The sequence below is a fragment of the Pseudocercospora fijiensis genome (genome assembly GCF_000340215.1).
Source record: "Pseudocercospora fijiensis CIRAD86 unplaced genomic scaffold MYCFIscaffold_5, whole genome shotgun sequence".
NCBI classification, from domain to species: Eukaryota; Fungi; Ascomycota; class Dothideomycetes; order Mycosphaerellales; family Mycosphaerellaceae; genus Pseudocercospora; species Pseudocercospora fijiensis.
Window position 1 is genome coordinate 4,117,812 of NW_006921536.1, and position 22,214 is coordinate 4,140,025.

Below are 22,214 nucleotides of genomic sequence, written 5' to 3' on the forward strand. Positions count from 1 at the left end.
AGCTTCTTAGGCGACGACCTTAGGCGACAACTAGGGCTATACCCGAGTGCAAATATAAAAGAGGGGCTGTTAGAATAACTAGATTCGAACTAATTCGGGATCTAAGAACACCTATACGTTACGCTAACTTAACTAGATGCGCTCGTGTTATCCTATAAAGAATTTAAACGTAGGAAGCCGGTAGTAATAGATAAGACTATCTACTAAGGAGTCGCCTAATAGTAATGCTACGAAACCTATTAACCTACTCGGTAGGAGAGTCGCCTTCGGGTCGCTACTTAAGGTATACCTCGCTAAAGAGTTTCTACCTTTAGTTAGACCGTCGGCCGCATTATAGGTATACCTTACTAAAGAGTTTTTACCTCCGCTAATCTACCCGAGACCTCTGTAGTTTGCACTAAGACTACGATTGAACTAAACAACCCTCGTCCGGTCTTATTCGAGTACACAGTCGGCGCCCTTCGGAGCCTACTAGTTATCGTCGTAGTTAAGAGATCCTCGCTAGTAGTAAAGGTACTACTATATCGGCATTACTCCTTAATCGTCGCTTATCGCTAGTAGTAAAGGTGCTACTATATCGGCTCGTTTAGATTAGACCGCTTATCTCTAACTATCCTCTAAGCGGTTCTAGCGATAGCAAGTCGTAGAACTAGCAAGGGATCTAGGTATTAATCGCTATAGAGCTACCTACATGCGACAAAGGAGGAATAGACACTGTCGCTAGTTACGCGCGAGGCGGATACCGGTATACAGGTAGTAGTGTTGTTAGTATATATATTGTATATAGAAGAAGACGTTGTTAGAAAGCGAAGTACTATACAATAGCGCAAGTAAACTTTACCCTATACGTTATACTATATCTAGGCAGTAACGTATACATACCTACTATAGGTCTAATACTAACGGCTAGTCGCGGCAGAAGGCAAGAACGGACACTATTTACTAACATTATAGGCTAGTTTATCGGGCTGGACTATTATGCTATAGCGTTAGGCTAGAACCCCTAACTAGATCGCGGGCTACATTCCTAAACGGCGATAAAAGTTGCTAAAAGGTCGGGCAGCTAGCCCTCTAAAGATCAATAATAGTGCTGCTAAGGGTAATAAAAGTTGCTAAAAGTTACTAAAAGTTCGAAGGTTCGAGATCTAGCTCTGCCCTCTTAAGATTAACAATAGTACTAGCAAGGGTGCTAAACGGTAGTAAAGGTTGCCGAAAGTTCGAAAGTTCGAGAGCTAGCTTTGCTCTATAAAGGTCTACTGCCGGCTTTGCCCTGTAAAGATCCTTTGTTAAAGATCTACTACTAGCTCGGGTGCTAAGCGGTAATAAAAGCTGCTAAAAGTTGGTAAAGGTTAAAAAGTTGGAGTAGATATAGCATCTTTGGTTAAAAGTTGGAGTAGATATAGCATCTTTAGCACTACTAGCCTAGAAACAGCATCTTTAGCACTAGCCTAGAAACAGCATCTTTAGTACTAGCCTAGAAATAGCAGCTTTAGCACCGCTAGCCTAGAAACAGCATCTTTAGTACTAGCCTAGAAACAGCATCTTTAGTACTAGCCTAGAAATAGCAGCTTTAGTACTAGCCTAGAACAGTATCTTTAGTACTAGCCTAGAAATAGCATCTTTAGCACTAGCCTAGAAACAGCATCTTTAGTACTAGCCTAGAAATAGCAGCTTTAGCACTAGCCTAGAACAGCATCTTTAGTACTAGCCTAGAAATGGCATCTTTAGTACTAGCCTAGAAACAGCATCTTTAGCACTAGCCTAGAAACAGCATCTTTAGCACTAGCCTAGAAACAGCATCTTTAGTACTAGCCTAGAAATGGCAGCTTTAGCACTAGCCTAGAACAGTATCTTTAGCACTAGCCTAGAAATAGCATCTTTAGTACTAGCCTAGAAACAGCATCTTTAGTACTAGCCTAGAAACAGCATCTTTAGTACTAGCCTAGAAACAGCATCTTTAGCACTACTAGCCTAGAAATAGTATCTTTAGTACTACTAGCCTAGAAACAGTATCTTTAGCACTACTAGCCTAGAAATAGCATCTTTAGCACTAGCCTAGAAATAGCATCTTTAGCACTACTAGCCTAGAAATAGCATCTTTAGTACCGCTAGCCTAGCCTAGGTGCTAAGTCTGCTTATTTAGGTCTTTATTTCGGGTATCTAGCCTCCCGACTTCGTGCTCCGCCCCTTACGATATAGAGCAAGTACCCTATCCCCGTTTAGAAGCGCTTGCTAGCATAGTATGCACGTTAGAAGCTGCTTAATAGCGGAGATAGTGCCCTGCTTCGAACGACGCGGGCATTGTCGTTTAACTCGTTAAATTATCGACGGTAGCGATACTACTACTATCGCTTTCTATATTACAGCCGATTCTAATTTATAATCTGCAGCCTACGGCCGATTTCTACTCGGAATATCTAGCCCGCTATCGATTTTAACTTAGAATTAGCAGCCTACGGCCGATTTCAACTTAGAATTAGCAACCTACGGCCGATTTCTATTTAGAATATCTAGCCCGCCGTCGATCTCAATTTAGAATCTGTAGCCTACAGCCGAGACTTTCTATTATACTAGGAGGGATTTGCGTCTATCGGCCGCCCCCCTCCCTCCCTTTTCTATATCTCTAAAACCGTATTTAATAGACCTTAAGCATCGACGACTCGTATAGGATATAATAATAATACATACGGGACAGTAGACTTAGTTTAATATAAGTTTTACGTACTACTATATAAAGCATCTTATAGTATTAGTACGGTTATGTTCTTCTTAAACGTTAGTACCTCTTCGCGACCTGCTTCTATAGGCTAAATAGCTACTAGAACCTCTACTACGGTATCGGCGGCTCGAAGCTACGCTTGCGGAAGAACTTCGTCTACGAACTAGGGCCTTTGCTATCCTTAGTAGTGCGGTATTGGCTATAAGTTGCTAGCTTTATACTGCTACTAAAGTCGATTACTATACAATCCTCCTCGAATTGCCTTATCCGCTGCACCTATATAAGATCTTTATATCTCTTAAACTAACGGATCTTCTAAATCTCGGGATATTCCGGTAGCTTCGAGGCCTTCCGCTCTATAACTATACTAACCCTCTTGCTTTCGACTAGGCTAGGAGGAAGATTCTAAATCCCGCCTAAATCCTTCTATTCGTATACGATAAACATATTAGAGCCTTAGATGTCGCGAATGTCCTACTATAGCTAGTTCTGTTTAATCTCCTTCCGATCGAATTCGATAACGATAAAGGTCTATAGTTTAGCGGCATACTGCTTGTTCGGTTTGTCCGTACGCTATTCCTTACGACCGATCGCAAGTAGAGCTATCGATCCGTCCTTATAAACAACCTCGCTAACTTTAATATACGAGACCTAAAGCGTATAGTTAGTGTCTATAGATCCTTAGCTTTCTTAGATCTATACCTGCTAGTCTTAATACCGTACTATACCTCCGTCGACGTCGAAGTAGGTAGGAGCTATAGTAAACTTCGGTATTCGGGTTAGCTTAGACATATGTTTAAGGTTCTAAGAAGATAGCTATATTCCGGAGGTTGTTGTTATTATCGATAAGATTAATCGAGGGCTTAGTATAGGCGTTAAATACCTACTTTCCTATACGAAGGGCAGGTAGCAACTAGCGCCTGCTTCTAGAAGCGGTATATAATAGTAGAAATGTTACTACTAGCATAACTTGAACTGTTACATGCCGCGTAACTTCGTCTATTACCTGCGTACGCTTTCTAGGCGATAAGGAAGGAGCTCTAGTAGGTAGTTAGTTACGGCATATAAGACTTCAGTTAACGGCAATCCCCCTTCCCTTCTTTAATAACAATTATTAATTACCCGATAGTATAGAACACTCGAGCTACTTCGACGAAATGTCTAACAATATATAGTAGAACTAGGGCTAGCAGAACTAGGGCGGAGCGCTATTATTACTAGCTTATTTCGATACGGACATAGGTCTAGTTCGTAGCCCTTAGGGAATAGTAAGTGCCTACAGTCGTCGATTCGTCTGTACGAACACTAATATTTAAAGGGTATTATTGTCGGCATAGTTTAGAACGGCGTAGGTAGAGCGTTCCTAGGTATGCTCTATTTTGCTACGAGGTAGTACGATCTACCGAACAATAGCGGCCCGGCGACTATACTATAGTTAGTCGTACAGACGCTAGCAGCGGCGAATAATAGACAAGGCGGTGTTACCTTTGCGTATTAGTTTAACTCTAGAAAGGTAGGCATTTAGGGCCTTCCGAATCAGACGAGGCAAGCTTCTTTTACGCTATTCGGACGTTATCGCGACCTCGACGAAGACTACTAGCGTGCGTTAATAATCCGAGACTCGCATACTCTATTCCCGAATAGTTACCCTCGGGTCCCTACGCGTTAGGGATATTAGTATAACGACAATAGTCCGAATAGCGGTAACCGTACAAGTCTATAGTCGGTATACGAGCCTGCGTTCCTAGAATAGTACGCGCGAGCATACGGGCCTCTAATGCAGCTAGCACTACCGACCTCTCGATAAGTAAACTAAGGGCAATAATAAGAGCTAACTTAAGCCGGAGATATTATAGGCGGGAAGGGTAGGGAGCTCTAGAAGTTAATAGACAAGAGTGCTAAAGTAGTAATATTATAGGAGGGCATCTAAAAAGCGTTCCGCGTTGTAGCCGATAGCTAGGCCTTTATATCTCTGCCTTAGAGCGAGAAGTTAATGCGTTAGAATAGGGTTTACAGACTCGCGAAAGTTGATCCCCTACTTCCTAGCGACTAGTAGAGAACCTAAATTGAGCTATAGGTCCTAGTATTGCGACTAAGATTAGCATTAGTATGTCAACTAGTAGTAGGTCTAGCCGACGAGTACTATATCTTAAGGGCTAGCTTAGGCAGCGATCGAGCGAGAGGCTATAGGTATAGCGCGAGAGAATTTCAAGGTAGACTAGGGACATTATCTAGGGCAGACACCTCTACTAATATCGCCGAGATCTATAGGAGGCAAGAAGGTTAATAAGAAGGGCTAAGTATCAAGTATTGATATAGATTTCGGTATTTCCGGCATTAGTCTTATTATTTGAATGTTTCTAGCTTTAACATTAGTTGTTTGAATAGCTTCTAGGTTAAACTTAATAGATTCGATTCCCTTTGCCTCGATAGAGTATAGTATTCCCTCCCTCGCCTCCTTCGTTAACGCCTTAGAGCGTACTACGACGTTGCTAGGAAGGAAGGCTAGGTTATAAGTTTCCTATTCACTTTTAGAACAATACGAGCTTACTTAAATAACTAAACCTGCTAAACTTACCTTACTCTTACAGTTATATATTACGTACTTCCTAAGTCTATCGATATAACGTACACTTTCTCGCTCTCCCCTATAACAACGTTACCTTAAATATAAGAACTACGTTAGCGGCACGGAAAGTAACAAAGATAGTACTAGCACGCCGCAAGTTGCCCTAGCAGGCTCGTCTCTACCTTAGGCACGCGCTAACTAGGAAATGTAGCCATTATAAAGCTAAACGAGGGCGATATGCAAGCAGCGGTAGTATAGATCCTACGGCGGGCTACTCGCTTCGGGGCTAGGTATATTATCCTCTAGCCTAGTAAAATCGTCGTTTCTGCCGCTAATATAGATCTAGATAGGGCACGGTAGTACCGCCGTAGGCACCTTAAATAGCACTATTGCTAAATCTATAAGGTCTTAGACTATTCGCGCCGGGTCTGTTTAGTCTAGCGCCGCTTGCCTTGCCGCCTCCTATCGCACCTCCGGCCGGACCTATAGCACTACTACCGCTACTACTACTACTATTCGTGCCTGCTCTACCTCCTCCTCCTCTAGTACCTATACGTCTCGTCGTACGTATCGACTTCTGCTAGTTCTATCTGCTTTAGGTAGTAATCTTCGTAGTTTTAAAAGCTTTTGTTTTTGCTTAGGCTTAAACCGGTCTCTAGAAGATAGGCGAGAAGGGCAAATACGGTCTTAGCAGGTTAGTTTCTAGCAATTAATAGACTACCTTTAGGGCAAGGCCTCGTTCGACAATACCTGCCTTAAGGCTATTACCTTCGCCGACTACCTCCTCCGTTAGATACTATTACAACGCTTCGCTCGTAGTTAGACTCGGTCTATCTTAGGTAGCGGTATCGAGGCTTTTAAGGGTGTATACTAGTCTCTACGTATCGTTTACCTAGGCCGCCTTTCTATTAATGTCGATATAGCTAACGGCACTTTCTAGACTACCGATATGCTTTATCAATCTGCTATTATAGTACTCGCGACATTAGCGACCTTATTACCGGCATTTAGCGCAAGGGGGAGAAGGGCAAGTATAGTATTAGTCTTAAGAAGTTCTAGAAGGTCCGCGTTATTGCTAAGCGCCGTAGCTAGCACAACGAGGATAAGTATTGCATCGAGCGCTTTATCTACTAGGATGCTAAGCAGTACAAGGTGCAGGTTACTAATCCTCGAGGCAATAAGGTAACTATATCCCTCTACGACTACTTCGCTAAGAAATACAATATCCGTCTCTATTGCTTTCTAAAATCTTCCGAGAGTAACGTCTGTCTATTACGTCGAGACTTGCCGAATATCTTAGGCTTAAGGTTATTGTTAACCTTCTTATTTTACTAAGGTCTGCTACTTGTCTTAGGCTTAAGGTTATTGTTAACTTCTTATCGTTGTACTTCTCGTCTATCTATTACGGGAATTTGCTAGTTGTTTTAGACTTAAGGTTATTGTTTAACTTCTCGTAGATAAGTACTAATTAATATCGGCCTATTCTATAAGGCGAATAAGGTAATAACCGAAGCTACCTAGGGTAAGTTCCTTAACCTAATCCCTTAATCTCCTTAGGGCTATAAGACTTGTTCAACTTATCGATATTGCCGTAGATAAGGGACATTAATATAGGCACTACACAGCCTTGCTGTTATCTAATTAGGCCCTTTAGTATAGTAGTTGATTACGCTCTACGGTATAGCAACGGAGCGTAATTGCTCGAAGATCGCCTATTAAGTAGTTATATACCTCTAGCCTTAGCTCTGCATTACTTGTAGAGACTTCCTAGGGCCGGAGGCAGCACTACTTAGGCATCCGAGAGCGGTTACAATCTATATACTTGCGTTATACTCGATCGAGAATGTCTCTTTTATACTAGAGTAACCCGGGTTCGAATCTCGGAGAGGCTATCTTCTTTTGCTTAGGTATTAGCCTTTTGTAGAGGTGTTATTCTTCTAGATAATAACCATTTTAATCTTTTTAGACCTTTATGTAATTCGCTATCTTCTTTTGCTAAAGTCCTATTATTGTACTAAAGTCTTGTTATTATACTGAAGTCTTATTATTATGCTAAAGCCTTATACCTAATATCTATTTTTTGGCTCTTTAAATATAGAAGTAATATCCGCGCTCCTTAAGCCTATAGGCTCCGGGATTCTAGTATAACCGTTGTCGCGGCGACGCCGGTATAATCTATAGGCTTCTTAACGACTAGACTAGCTTAGTCTCTAGTGCCCTTAAATTTTGCCTTAATTAGAGCAATACGAGCTAGTATATCGTAGGCGATAGTCGTTAGCGATCGTGTTTAGCGGGTAAAGTCGTCGAGTTGCTAGATATTTATGCCTATAGAATGTTTAGCTACGTTCCCTGCCCTTAAGATATAGTGCATCTTATAGCTAAGAAGGTTGCGGTTAGGCGACGTATGCTTCTAGACTAGCGGCGTTATTAATGCTAAAAGTTAATAAGAATTTTCGGAGACGGGCTTCTTAACGTATAGTACCCGCTACTAAGAGGCTCTTAGGTCTTATTAGCCGAAAGTTAATAAAAGTTGCTAAAAGTTCGTTCGAGGTAGGGCCGCGGACGGGCCTACCCTAGCTAAGCCTACGTCGCCTGTCTAACCCGTCTAAGCTACTAATTTTTACCCCTCGAGTATTATCCGCGCGCCTTAAACCTACAAAGTTTGTAAGCAGGGTTTGTAGGACCTCGGGTCCTCGGGAGCTATAGGGTTTATCGTCCTCTATACTATAGATTCGAACCGATTAGAAGAGGAGTTTTAGGTCGAGAAGAAAATATAGTAGCTAAGGCGCGAGGATTATACGATCTTATATATCGGTAGAGGAACGACGATAGCGATATTAACGATCGGATTTAGCCGCTTAGAGCGCAAGATTCAAATAATAAGAGGTAGAAAACGAGGCATATCGCAGGCATATAGGCACGGATATTATTTTAACTTAAGAATCTATATATTTAGAATTGCCGACTCTACGGTATCGATAGCGGCCGCACTTTATATTGCCGGCACTACTATCGTATGCCCGCTTGCCCTCCTTAGTATATATACGACAGGTATAGCCTAAGCGGGTATAGCGCTTATAGGCAGGCGTACGCAACTCTCCTTTATCTGTCTCTTCGATGCGGCCGATATGCGTTAATCTAATCTATATCTCGTTCGAACTCTCTATCTATAGCTTTATAGTCTTAGAATAGTAGGCCTTATCGGCCTATAGGCAGCGTAGCGCAATCCGTAGGCTACTTAGACCCTTCTTCTTCTTCTTCTTCTAAGCCTAAGCTAGTGCTAGTGCTAGTACTAGTGCTAGCGGTAGTAGCGCCCTAGATACTAAAGTCGAGGCTAGAGGTAGCGGAGGAGGAGGTAGAGAGATAAGAGGCAGGCCTTAGCGAGAGCAGTCTTGCTATCGACGCGCCTATATACTTAGACTAGAACGCCGAGATAGTGCTAGAGCTAGTAGCGCTAAGGCCGCTATATTAACGACACTAGGATACATTAGCTATAGCCTTATATAAGGCGAAGATAGAAGGCATACTCGTCTAGGGCATCGATATCCTAAACCGAGCCGCCCTACTAGTCCTACTAGTCCTACTAGTCCTACTACTACTGCTATTGTAGTAGAGGCGCCTGCGCCCCGGGAGACAGAAAGTCTAGCGCAAAGTCTGCAATTTCGTCGAGTTCTTAGTTAGATATAGTAGCGACTACGACGGCGAGGTATTAAAGGCGAGGATAGTGTATATCGGTAAAGAAGAAAGAGAATAGAAGAAGGTCGGCGAGGAGTCTAATTTATAAGCGACTCTCTTATTAAGCTTAATTTTACCGTATCGATCTTACTTCGGTATTATACCCTTACTATATGCCTTACAATACTATCCGACTGCTATTATTACTTTAATACTTAATTCGTTACTCCCTACCGCCCTTAGCGCTACGATCGGCCTCGGGGATATTAGTTATTTATAATAAGCCGACATCGTTTATCGAGTTTTAGCAACTTTTAGCCGCTTATAATGCAGTCGTTATCTAGAGATAGCGAGAATATCTAAAGTTAAAGTATTAGTATATCGGCTAACATAGCCGACATCTTTTACTAAGTTTTATTAGCTTTAAGCCGCTTATAATGCGGTCGTTATCTAGAGATAGCGAGAATATCTAAAGTTAAAGTATTAGCATATCGGCTAACATAGCCGACATCTTTTACTAAGTTTTATTAGCTTTAAGCCGCTTGCAAAGCGGTCGTTGTCTAAAGACGGCGGGGATATCTAAACTCAAAGTTTTAGCATACCGGCTAATATAGCAGGATGTACTATTAGTCGCGGTAGCAGCAAGATTAGCGAGATTCGTAAGAGCTCCGGCGCCCGCTTCTCTATAAGGTTGTGCCTTCGAGACTGTTTATCCTTTAGCGACTAGATATTATTTAGCAACTTTTATTAACTTTCGGCAAGTTTTAGACTATTTATATGCGCCTAGGGTTTATTAGTACTATAGACGCCTCCCGATAGGCACTAAGTCTACTAAGGGAGTAAGGGTTGTAGCACTCTTGCTACCTCTAACTTAATTAATACTATTCCTTTAGTGCCGCCTATACTAAGTAAACAAACTAGCCCTTCGGTGCTATTATTACTACTAAGGTAGAAGAGGCAGATCTAGCTTATTGCCGAGAAGTGGTTAATATAGGGTAAAGTGTAGCAGCTACTATAAAAGCAACTATCTTCTGCATTTCTTCCTCCTTTCTTCTATAACACTTATGCCGGTCTAGGAGACACTAAGCCGGCGGCAGCGACTAGGGGTCCTAATACCCTTACTAAGTAAATAAACACTAGCTTAACGCAATAGGCATTACTACGCTCGATAGGGAACCTTCGGGCCTATATAGATAAGCAAACGGCGTAGAAGCGAGTAAAATCAAAGCATTAGAAGCGAAGGCAGAGGCTACTACTCCTACTAAGACTCCCGCTTAAGACCCTAACGAAGCGCGCTACTAGTTAGAGTATCGAATTCAAGACTCTATCTAGGTCTAGGACCCTAACGAAGCGCGCTACTAGTTAGAGTGTCGAATTTAAGACTCTATCTAGGTCTAGGACCCTAACGAAGCGCGCTACTTGTTAGAGTGTCGAATTTAAGACTCTATCTAGGTCTAGGACCCTAACGAAGCGCGCTACTAGTTAGAGTGTCGAATTTAAGACTCTATCTAGGTCTAGGACCCTAACGAAGCGCGCTACTTATTAGAGTGTCGAATTTAAGACTCTATCTAGGTCTAGGACCCTAACGAAGCGCGCTACTAGTTAGAGTATCGAATTCAAGACTCTGTCTAGGTCTAGGACCCTAACGAAGCACGCCGCTAGTTAGAGTATCGAATTTAGAACTCTACCTAAGACACTAACGAGTGCAAGCTTAAGGCTAGTACTACTATCGAAGAAGCGCTCCGTAAACGGCAAGCCGGGCCTACTCTTAATAAGCATTCTATAGTCGATAGGACAGGCCTACTCTCGAAGAAGCGCTCCGTAAACGGTAAGCTAGGCCTACTCTCGAAGAAGCGCGCGTAAACCCTAAGCTAGGCCTGCTCTCGATAAGTACTCTACGATCGATAGGATAGGCCTACTCTCGATAAGCTCTCTATAGTTAATAGGACGGGCCTACTCTCGAAGAGCGCTCTATAGCGAAGGAGCGCTCCGTAAACGATAGGCGTACTATAGACGATAGGCGCTCCGTAAACGATAGGCTAGGCCTGCCCTCTAAGACTATAGTCGACGGGATTATATACGTATTTAGCTAACCCGAGAATGTTCGCTAAAGCTAAAGGAGACCTAATAAAAGCCGCTAAGGCCTTTAGTAGTAAGTACGTAACTCTTCGCGATCGTGCTTTATCTTGCCTATATAGGGTTAGCGTATACTTCGTAGTCTAGGGAGTATACCTTATAGGCGCATCCGCACCTTTCTTAGGCAATTAGTTAATATTCTAGGCAACTTTAATAGTAAATAACGGGAAAAGTAGGGCCTTACTATTGTTAATCCCCCGAGTAGTAGCGGTCTATATAAAGTTTTAGCATCTTTTATAAACTTTTACTAACTTACGAGGGCCCGAATATTAGAGCGGGCAGATATTATAGGCGACGTTAATAGGAAATAGCGGAAAAAAGTAGGGCCTTGCTATTATTAATCCCTCGAGCGATAGCGGTCTATATAAAGTTTTAGCATCTTTTAGAAACCTTTACTAACTTTTAGCTAATAAGAGCCCGAAGATTATATCGGATAGAGTATCAACCCTTACTTCGATCCTGCTCTTATAGGGCGAACGTAGAGCTGTTACCTTACTTGCCCTACATTTTCCTAGTAGTAAAGTTTATATACTATTATTAGTTAGTTTTACGTTGCTTCTTAGGTAGACAATAGAACTTATCCCGCCCTTAGCCTTATATATATATTTCTTCTCCCTCTATCGTTTCCTTCCTTCCTTCTTCTTCTATAAGATATCGTATATACCCTCTTACCCTCTTCTATAACGTTACCTTAAACATAAGAACTACGTTAACGGTATAGAAAGTAACAAAGATAGCTAGCCTGTTCTTTCGCCGCCTATCGGGGCACTCTCTTTTTAGTATAGATGTATATATTAATTAGCAACTTCGGAGGCATTTAGAGATTAGAATACTGCTAATACGTATATAGGGCGAGCGAGCTCTAGCGTCTACTACTTCGCGCGCGTAGCGCGCATCCCGCCGCAACCGCCGCCGCCGCATCGCTCTTCGATTGCGTTTGCTATAGCAGTAGTAGTAGTAGCAGTAGTAGCAGCTATAGAAGTATACTAGTTTTAGGCGTCTTAGGATAAGAATATGCTAATATCTCGAAGTCCGACTTTCTTTGTAACCCCTATAGATATAGTAACGTACGTTTTTAGCTTATCGATTAATCCTTAGATATAGTACTAATTCGTAGAATAGCTATTAGCTTCCGCTAGCTCCTCCTCCGCTAGCTCCTCCGGCGTATATATCTTTAGTCTTGTCTGCTTATAATCGCTAGGCGCTAACATATTATAGACCTCCGCTATAGTAGCAACTATAGTAGTAGCTATAAGGCGGCGAGTAAGTGTTGCTTTACTCCGTTGCCTATTTTAATCGATACTAACTACGATATAGTAATATCGATATAAACTTCGGTACTAGCGGCGACGAGTAAGTTATTACTTTGCTCCGTTGCCTATTTTAATCGATGCTAACTACGATATAGTAATATCGATATAAACTTCGGTACTAGCGGCGACAAGTAAGTTATTACTTAGCTCTATTAGCTGTTTTAATCGATACTAACTATACTATAGCGACGACTACAACCCTACTAGCGCTAATAGTAACGACGATAGCGATAAGTAAGTTATGCATTCCTAGGCCGTTGTCGTGTTTATATATATACTAACTATACTATAGCGAGAATAAGCCTTTTATTAGCCCTGCTGCCGTAGCCTTCGATGCTGCCGCCCTCCCCCCTCCTACTACTACTACCGCCGCTACCCTCCCTCCTCCTCCTACTACTACTACCGCCGCCGCCCTCCCTCCTCCTCCTACTACTACTACTACCGACGCCCTCCCTCCTCCTCCTCCTACTACTACTACCGACGCCCTCCCTCCTCCTACTACTACTACTGCCGCCGCTGTCCCTTTCTTCGCTCCGCCGGCCGTAGCACTAACGATAGGCAGGCAGGTTAGTAATATACCGCCTATCCTAGCCGGAGGTACTCGCGTACCTCGCTTTTAGCTAGCTAGGCCGCCTATTCTAGGCATAACGCCTAAGCCTGCTTAGGTTATAGGAGAGTAGTAGTCTCCGGACACTATCGACCGTAAGTTAGACTAATCGAGCGAGCGATTAAGGATTATACTAACATATGTTATAGCGGCCTATACGAATCGCTATAAGCAGCTACGCTACGTTGTCCGTATTATAGAAACGACCTTAGGCCGTCGTTTCGCCCGCCTATACGACGCCTGCCGTCGCGACGGCCTTAAGTGCTAGGGTTATTTAGCGGGCATTAAGGCCTATATTAAGAAGCCTAGTCGTAGTTATACTCGCTACCGTCTCTATAAGGTATAATATTCTTATTATATTCTAGATAGGATATAATACTAACTTCGTTGCTTTTAGATCCCTTACTCCTATCGCGACGAGGAGCTTAGGCTCCTACTTAAGAAGAGCCTAGATCGCAAGCTAGATAGTTTCGGTAGTAGCTATAGTAGTAGTATAGATAGTAGCAAAGGTAGTAGTGCTTATAGTAGCGTCGCCGCCTACTAATTTTTACTTATTCGCGTAGTAAGTCCTAAAATATAGTAGTAAGACGTATGTCGCTTACTAGGTGTTCGGTATTTAGGTATAGTAGCTAGTCTGCTTCTTTATTTACTTTTTTATTTACTAGCCTTTAGGAATAATAGTGCTTTTTATTGTGTTTTTATACTCTTAGCGGTCTTCTATTCGGTGTTTAGGAGAAGTAGTACGGCTACTATAAATAGAAACTCTTCTCGGTCCTCTAATCTCGTTGCTATATTACTCTACTATATTCTTCGGCTTTTACCTTATATCTACTAAGTTGAAAGCGCTAAAGTCTAGGTATATAGTACTCTATAGATTCGCCGCGGCTCCGCTTGCCGAAGGCCTCCGACTAGCTGAAAGTTCATAAAAGTTAGTAGACGTTGCAGCGGCTTAATCAACTTTCATTCAAAACCCCAGAATTCACGAAATTAGCCTAAAGCCGACCTTCTTCAACTTCGGCGCTCTCTCTACCCCCCAGCCACCAGCCACCAGCCACAACTTGAAGCGTCGACCTGTGAACCAAGGGACCAACCCAGCATTGAAATGCATCTGCCACGGCGAGTCGGCGGCAACGATACTCGTATATCGTACTGAGCATACTCGATGCCAGCAACATCTCACGCCAACCCTCATCATTCCAAAGCTCCACACCATGTCACACGACCCGTTCCAAGAAGCCCAAGCCGATGTGCTCTCCTTACTACAACAGACGCGCCCTCTTCTCCAGTCATATCTACGAATACGATCAACAGCGTCAAGCGCAAATGCACCGGAACTTCGAGAAGCCAGAGATGAGCTCGAGAGCAACCTAACGGATCTGTCGACAGACCTGTCAGATCTGGTAGCTTCAGTCAAGGCCGTTGAAGGAGATCCATACAAGTATGGCCTCGATGTGACGGAAGTTGGGCGTAGGAGAAAGCTCGTTCGGGATGTGGGCAGCGAGATTGAAGACATGCGACGCCAGATGCAGTCCACCGTGGCTGCCGCAGATGCGAATCATCTAGTACACCCGGATCAGTTTGGAATGCACGACGACGACGGCGATGAAGACTATGCTGCTTGGGAAGAGCAGAGACAGATGGAAATTATGCACGAGCAGGACGAGGCTCTGGATGGTGTCTTTCAGACTGTCGGGAACCTCAGGGCGCAGGCAGACACAATGGGCCGTGAATTGGAGGAGCAAGCAGAGCTGCTAGAAGACACAGAAAACATCACGGATCGAGTGGGAGGGAAGCTGGCGAGTGGCATGAACAAGATTCGCTACGTGATTGAGAAGAATGAGGGTGAGTTCCGCACGCTGCAGAATTGCAGCGTTAGACACCGGATCTGGTACTACGGAGCTGACACTAGATTCAGATCGATACTCGAGTTGTTGTATCGCAGCCTTGATCTTTGTGCTGATACTGCTGCTCATACTGGTGCTTGTTCTCTGAGATCATATGCCAAGAGCTGTGGCTCAGCATCTGACGTGAACCTGAACCTCGATCTCCAAGTTATCAACATGTGGAGAGCTTCGACATTATCATCCTCACATGTTGACACCGCAAGCAGCATGCAAGGCGACAGTGAGTGCATTCTTGAACAACGAGATTCCTCACATGCTGATTGTACAGACTCGCATCCACTGCTGCAACAGACAGCATTGAGCGTCAATCCATTCATCGACCTGCCAAAGGCGCCAACATTACCGCACAACTACGCTTCGCTTCCATCCATACTGCCGCCGTCAATCCTGCAGTCTCCTCCTGCACCTTCCAATCCGGATCTCCCAGGCTATGTGACCTCTTCGTCAGGCTTCGCAGCACACCCAAAGACGATTATAGCACAGAACAAGTCACTGCTCGAACAGATCGAGACGCAGCGAAAGCATGCAGAAAAGGAGGTGCATCAGTGGGAGCAGAGCATAAGAGATCGTGAACTCGCAGAGAAGAGACGCAAGGCGCCCGGCTATTTGGATACTGAGGTCCACATATTGGAGCCGGCCAAGGCGAAAGCAGACCTACCACAACTCGGAGCTGCGAGCTTAATGGATGAGCCGGCACCGGTATCGCGACAGCCCAGCATGAACAAGCAAGTCGATGATCTGGGCGATGCAATGGACAGAGCCTTTGGGAGGAGCGAGCTGGGTTGAACGCCGATGCGCGACATATAGACTTGACCTACAGATCTGCTCGTCACCCCAGAATTTGTGCTCCAGAGTCTAGAAGTTGGGCTCACCAAAGGCAGCTCGTGGAACCGCAGGCAGCAGGTCCGGCAGTGAGGCTACAATGCATGCCTCAAGTGTCGTTCTTCTTGGGTTTTTGCGCACACAAGGGTCCTCCATCCCTTTGTGGTTGCAAATTTCAGGGTGCGTCTACTCGCTCATCGGTGGATTGGTGGTTTGGAAGGAAGTCAAACATGCCTACCGATAGTAAATTGTTATAGTCTACTACTTTTAAGGTAGACAGATCGGTAGAGAATTCGGTAGATAGAGAGCACGTCCGTAGAGGCGAAGATTCTCGACTGATCTGCCGATGACCTGCCCCCAACCCGCGCTTTCGGGATGCTGTATGGCTACACCTCCCAGAACAGGCAACCCGCGCTCAGACCACGGATTAAATTGTATACAGCAAATACCGCCTACTTCTATCGGAAAGCAAAGCAGACAAGTCGGCAGATCAAGTCGGCAGAAGAATCGATTGCTAGATTGTGTTAGGAAACTATAGGATTCCCTCTTGCGAGATTTCTAGGATTAAGTAGTATCCCCTATAATAACTCGTCCGCTCGGAGCGTTTATTAGCAAAACAGGCATCAACCCCTATACGCTCTACTTAGTTAGCATATAGAGGCCGCTCTATAGCCGCTCTATAGGTAAATAAACAGGCCTTAATTAGACTCGGTTATATACGCGTTAAACTACTTCGAGCGCTTAGCTATTATCGCCGCTATTATAAGAAGGGTACGTTAGTAGGTAGATAGGGTAGTAGTAGGTATAAGTAGTATTCGATAAGGAGCTAGGAGGAGAGGGAGGAAAGCGGGCAAGTTAGCCTATTACTAAGCGCTAAGCCCTACCTAAGGTATTAAGACTCTAGCTTTACTCGAGCCTAGTTATATACTAATTACGTACGACCTCTTTAGTCCTAATATACGCTTCCCTTCTAAAGGCCGCGCCCTCGTAGCCGGTCTATATTCTATTCTTAACCTCTATCGCTACTAACTTAGTAGGTCTAGCAAGCTTCTTAGTCTACGCTAAATTAAACGCTTAACTACCGGATTATATAACTATATTAAACCTTACATTCTAATATATTGTCTAACTCTAACTGCGCTATCCTTATATATAATAAAGTAATATATAACTAAAAGAATTAAGGACTATCTACTAATTATAATACGAGCGCGCCTTCCCTACTATAATAGGTAGGCATATAAGGTATTATAGCACTACCTCCGTTCTAAGTAATATCGTTTCGAGTTCTTTGCGTCTACTCTTAAAAAACCTAGCTATATCCGCTTTCGAGGGTTGTCTGCTTCCGAGAGTTTATTCTTATTATTACGAGGACTATTATTATTCGTAGTTTCGCTAGCCCTAATTAGTTAGGTTTAGTAGCCTTTAATTGTTAATCTTATCTTATCTTTTCAAAAAACACAGCTCGTCTAGTTTCTATAAATAAAGGCTATTATAAGTATAGTAGTTAAGGTTCGCTTTACTTAAAGGGTCGGAAAGATCGAGGAGTAACCTATTATCCGTAAGATCGACCCTAGCTAGCTTAGCTCTATAGTTTTTGCCCTTAGTTAGTCTATTAACCTAATCTTTTAAGCGGCTCTTAGTGTTTTAACTTAGCCTTAAAGTTTTAATTAAACCTTTAATATAGCTATTCTTTTAACTTAACTAGTATAGTACGCTCCGGCCTTAGGCCGTAGTATAGGTAAGGTTGTCTTCGTAGATATAGCGACAATAGCAAGTAATATTAACAATAGCGGCGCTAGCCGTCTTAGCGCTAACTTTACCTTGCTTCTAATTTCCTTCTTTAACTAATAATAACTTAGCAATACCGTTACTAATATAGCCGCGCCGGCCGCGCCGTCGTTATTATTATTATTACTATTTACGCGCACGCGCGCCGTCCTCGCCGATCGCTTAGGCCTCGGGGCCTCGTTAGAGTAAAGGAGTAAAAGGGGGCGCTAAGAGAAGGGTCTTATAGGGTACGCTAGTAAAGAGGTAGTTTCCTAGAAGAGTAGCGAATAGTTAACGTATTATAGCGCGCTTGTTAACACTCGGTACGCGTTTACTATAGTAGTATAGTCTTATTATCCCTTGTTGCTAACAATTGCTTGCCTCTAATTAGTTAGCTAATAGCACCCCGGGGGTAGCATTATTCCTAGGCGACATTATAGGCCCTTAGCCTTCTTCTTGTTCTTTATACTAGTCTAATACTTATCTAGCAACTTAGTTATATCCTTAAAGGAGTCCTTAGCCTCCTACGAGTCCTATTTAGGTAAATAGCCTTACTATCTTAGGAGGTATTCCTTCTTGCCTTGTCTAGTCCGATGCTTTAGAATACGTTCTGTAGACTATAGCTCTTCGCTATTAGCTAAGACTTCTTCTAACTTAGTAGGCGCTTTATCGCCTTCGCGCTAGTAGTATAGTTTAAGGAGGGATATATAGAAGGTATTATAGATAGTGTAATAAGGTAGAAGCTATAACTAGTAGGCCTATACGGAGGAGCCTTTAACTTCTCGGATACAGAATAGGCTAATATATCTCGGTGCGAGCTTAGGCCTTGTTTTACTATTAGGTAATAGGTGTTTGCGGATACGGAGGTTCTTTATACTAAGTATAACTATATCGCCTTGTTTAAAGGTTATTAGTATATAACGCTTATCGTAGTAGGCCTTTTAGTATTCTTAGGCCTTTATTAGCTTCTTAGCTATCTTAGTATAGATTTCTCGCATCTTCTTAATACGTTCTATTGCCGCTAGTGTTTCTAGTACTTAACGCGCTTCCCTTTCCTTACGCTCGGCCTCGAGCGTTAGTAGGTCTTATAGTAAGGCAGCGTTTTAGCCTATTATAGCTATATATAGTAAAACCTTAGTAGATAAGTGCACGCTATTGTTATATACGAATTCTATAGGCTATAGGAGATTAACCTAATCCTCGGGGTTGTTATTAATATAGCTGCGTAGGTACTGCTATAGGGTAGCATTCTGCCTCTCTGTTTAACTGTTAGTCTATAGATAGAAGGCTATTAATAGCCGATGCTTTAGTCTTAGCTGCAAGCAAATCTCGCTCTAATAGTAAGATATTAGTGTCGATCTACGATTAGATACTATCCCCTTAGGGGTTCCCTAATAGGTATAGAAGATGTTATTCTATAGCGCTTCTGCTATATTAATAGCAGTCTAATCCTTCCGCGCCGGGATATATCGAGCGCCTTTAGTAAATCGATCTACTATAATAAGGATAGTATTATATACATCCTTGCTGCCCCTGCGTTTAGTAGGTAGAAGGCCTATAATAAAGTCTATTATAAGCTCTACGAATAGCTTCCTAGGAATAGGAAGTAAAGACAACTCGCTAAATAGCAAGTGCTTTAGTGCTTTAATACGCTAGTATACTACGCAGGTCTATATATACTCCTTTATATACCGCTTACTATTTAGCTAGTAGTATATACGCGATAGTAACTCGTGCGACCTCTCTATACTATAGTAACTAGCGAGCTTACTATTATAGTGCCTCTTTAAAAGCTCTTATCTAATCGATTGTTTAGCGGGGATATAGTATCTGCCTTTAAACTTTAAGTAACCCTTATCGTCGATCGACTAATTGTTATTATAAGAAGGGTTATGTTAGTAGGTAGATAGGGTAGTAGTGAATTAGTATAGTATTCGATAGAGATCTAGAAGGAGAGGGAGGAAGGCAGGAGAGTTAGCCTAACGCTAAGCGCCAAGCCCTGCCTAAGGCATTAAGACCCTAGCTTCACTCGGCCTAGTTATATGCTAATTACGTATAGCCTCTTTAGCCCTAATACACGCTTCCCTTCTAAAGGCCGCGCCCTCGTAGCCGATCTTTATTCTAGTCTTAACCCCTATTGCTACTAACTTAGTAGGTCTAATAAGCCGCTTAGTCCGCGCTAAATTAAACACTTAACTACCTAATTATATAACTATATTAAACCTTACCTTCTAATACAATGTCTAACTCTAACTGCGCTATCCTTGTATATAATAAGGTAATATATATCTATAAGAATTAAGGACTATCGACTAATTATAATACGAGCGCGTCTTCCCTACTATAATAGGTAGACGTACGAGGTATTACAGCCCTGCCTCCGTTCTAAGTAATGTCGTACCGAGTTCTTTGCGTCTACTCTTAAAAGACCTAGCAATATCCGCTTCCGAGGGTTGTCCGTTCCGAGGGATTGTTCTTATTATTACGAGGGCTATTATTGTTCGTAGTTTCGCTAGCCCTAATTAGTTAGGTTTAGTAGCCTTCAATTGTTAATCTTATCTTATCTTTTCAAAAAATATAGCTCGTCTAGTTTCTATAGGTAAAGGCTATTATAAGTGCAGTAGTAGAGGTTCGCCTCGCTTAAAGGGTTAGATAGATCGAGGAGTAACCTATTGTCCGCAAGATCGACCCCGGCTAGCTTAGCTCTATAGTTTTTGCCCTTAGTTAGTTAGTCTATTAAGCTACTTAATCTTTTAGGCGGCTCAAAGTTTTGATCAAAGTTTTAATTAAAGGTGCCTTAGGTTCGTAGCGTAGGTAAGGTTGTGTCCGTAGGCGTAGTAATAATAGCAAGTAATATTAACAATAGCGGCGCTAGTCGCCTTAGCGCCAACTTTACCTTGCTTTCGATTTCCTCCTTCGACTAATAGTATACTCCGCAACACTGTTACTAATATAGCCGTGTCCGTCCTTTCTTAATAGTAATACACTCCGTAATACTATTACTAATATAGCCGCGCCGGCCGCGCCGTCCTCGCCGATTGCCTAGGCCTCGAGGCCTCGATAGAATAAGAGAACAAGAGGGGGACCTAAATACTAGGAGAAGGGTCTTATAGGGCGCGTTAGTAGAGAGGTAGTTTCCTAAAAGAGCCGCGGATAGTTAACGCGTTATAGCGCGCTTGTTAACACTCGGTACGCGTTTACTATAGTAGTATAGTCTTATTGTCCTGGTTTGCCGGCCTCTAATTAGTTAGCTAATAGCACCCCGGGGGTAGCATTATTCCTAGGCGACATTATAGGCCCTTAGCCTTCTTCTTGTTCTTTATACTAGTCTAATACTTATCTAACAACTTAGTTATATCTTTAAAAGAACCTTTAGCTTCCTACGAGTCCTATTTAGGCAAATAGCCTTGCTACCTTAATAGGTACTCCTTCTTGCCTTGTCTAGTCCGGTGCTTTAGGATACGTTCTATAGACTACAGTTCTTTACTATTAGCTAGTATGTCCTCGGATTTAGCAGGTGCTTCATCCCCTTCGCGTAGGTAGTACGGCTTAAGGAGGGATACATAGAAGGTGTTATAGATAGTATAATAAGGTAGAAGCTATAACTAATAGGCCTAGGTGCCCCTAGGTTCTCGGATACGGAAAGGGCTAATATACCTTAGTGCGAGTTTAGGCCTTGTTTTACTATTAGGCGAGGGGTGTTTGCGGATACGGAGGTTCTTCGTGCTAAGCATAACTAGGTCGCCTTGCTTAAAGGTTATTAGAAGGTAGTGTTTGTTATAGTAGGCCTTCTAATAGGCCTAGGCCTTTGCTAGTTTGTTAGCTATCTTAGCGTGAATTTCTCGCATCTTTTGAACCCTCTTAATAGCCGCTAGTGTCTTAGGTTAACTCGCTTCCCTTTCCTTGCGCTCGGCCTCGAGCAATAGGGGGTCTTATAGCATAGCAGCGTTCTAGCCTATTATAGCGAAATAAGGTAAGACCTTAGTAGATAAGTATATACTATTATTGTATACGAATTCTATAGGCTGTAGGAGATTAACCTAATCCTTAGGATTCTCGTTAATGTAACTGCGTAGGTACTGCTGTAGGGTAGCATTCTATCTCTCTATTTAACCGTTAGTCTATAGATAGAAGGCTGTTAATAGCCGATGCTTTAGTCTTAGCTATAGGCATATTTCGCTCTAATAGTGCGATATAAATATCGAGCCCCTATCGGAGACTATCCCCTTAGGGGTTCCCTAATAGGTATAGAAGATGCTAGTCTATAGCGCCTCTACTATATTAATAGCGGTCCAATCCTTACGCGCCGGGATGTATCGAGCGCCTTTAGTAAATCGATCTACTACAATAAGGATAGCGTTATATACGTCCTTGCTGCCCCTACGTTTAGCAGGCGGAAGTCCTATAATAAAGTCTATTATAAGCTCTGCAAATAGCTTGTAAGGGATTGGTAATAAGGACAACTCGCTAAAAGGCTAATGCTTTAGTACCTTAACACGTTAATATACGGCATACGTGTCTACGTAGTCCTTTATATCCCGCTTACTATTTAGCTAGTAGTATATACGCGATAGTAGCTCGTGCGACCTCTCTATACTATAGTAACCGGCAAGCTTACTATTATAGTATCGCTTAAGAAGTTCTTATCGGATCGAATGTTTAGCGGGGATATAGTATCTGCCCTTAAACTTTAAATAAC

At 42.8% G+C, this 22,214-nt stretch overlaps 3 protein-coding genes across 3 annotated transcripts; all 3 read left to right on the forward strand.

Annotated features, from left to right (window-relative positions):
* Positions 1–11,063: 11,063 nt before the first annotated feature.
* MYCFIDRAFT_197437 (uncharacterized protein) lies at positions 11,064–13,471 on the forward strand (the record flags this gene model as incomplete). The annotated part of the gene is made up of 9 exons (XM_007929477.1): positions 11,064–11,115; positions 12,157–12,166; positions 12,417–12,452; positions 12,508–12,543; positions 12,599–12,646; positions 12,705–12,978; positions 13,085–13,114; positions 13,169–13,206; positions 13,417–13,471. The coding sequence occupies 9 exons, from the start codon at positions 11,064–11,066 to the stop codon at positions 13,469–13,471; spliced, it is 579 nt and encodes a 192-aa protein (XP_007927668.1).
* Positions 13,472–14,230: 759 nt separating this feature from the next.
* On the forward strand, positions 14,231–15,011 carry MYCFIDRAFT_83896 (uncharacterized protein; the record flags this gene model as incomplete). The annotated part of the gene is made up of 2 exons (XM_007929478.1): positions 14,231–14,861; positions 14,935–15,011. The coding sequence occupies 2 exons, from the start codon at positions 14,231–14,233 to the stop codon at positions 15,009–15,011; spliced, it is 708 nt and encodes a 235-aa protein (XP_007927669.1).
* A 185-nt stretch (positions 15,012–15,196) lies between these two features.
* On the forward strand, positions 15,197–15,691 carry MYCFIDRAFT_122962 (uncharacterized protein; the record flags this gene model as incomplete). The annotated part of the gene is made up of 1 exon (XM_007929479.1): positions 15,197–15,691. A coding segment is annotated over one exon (495 nt), but the record flags the coding sequence as incomplete, so codon positions are not given.
* Positions 15,692–22,214: the final 6,523 nt, after the last annotated feature.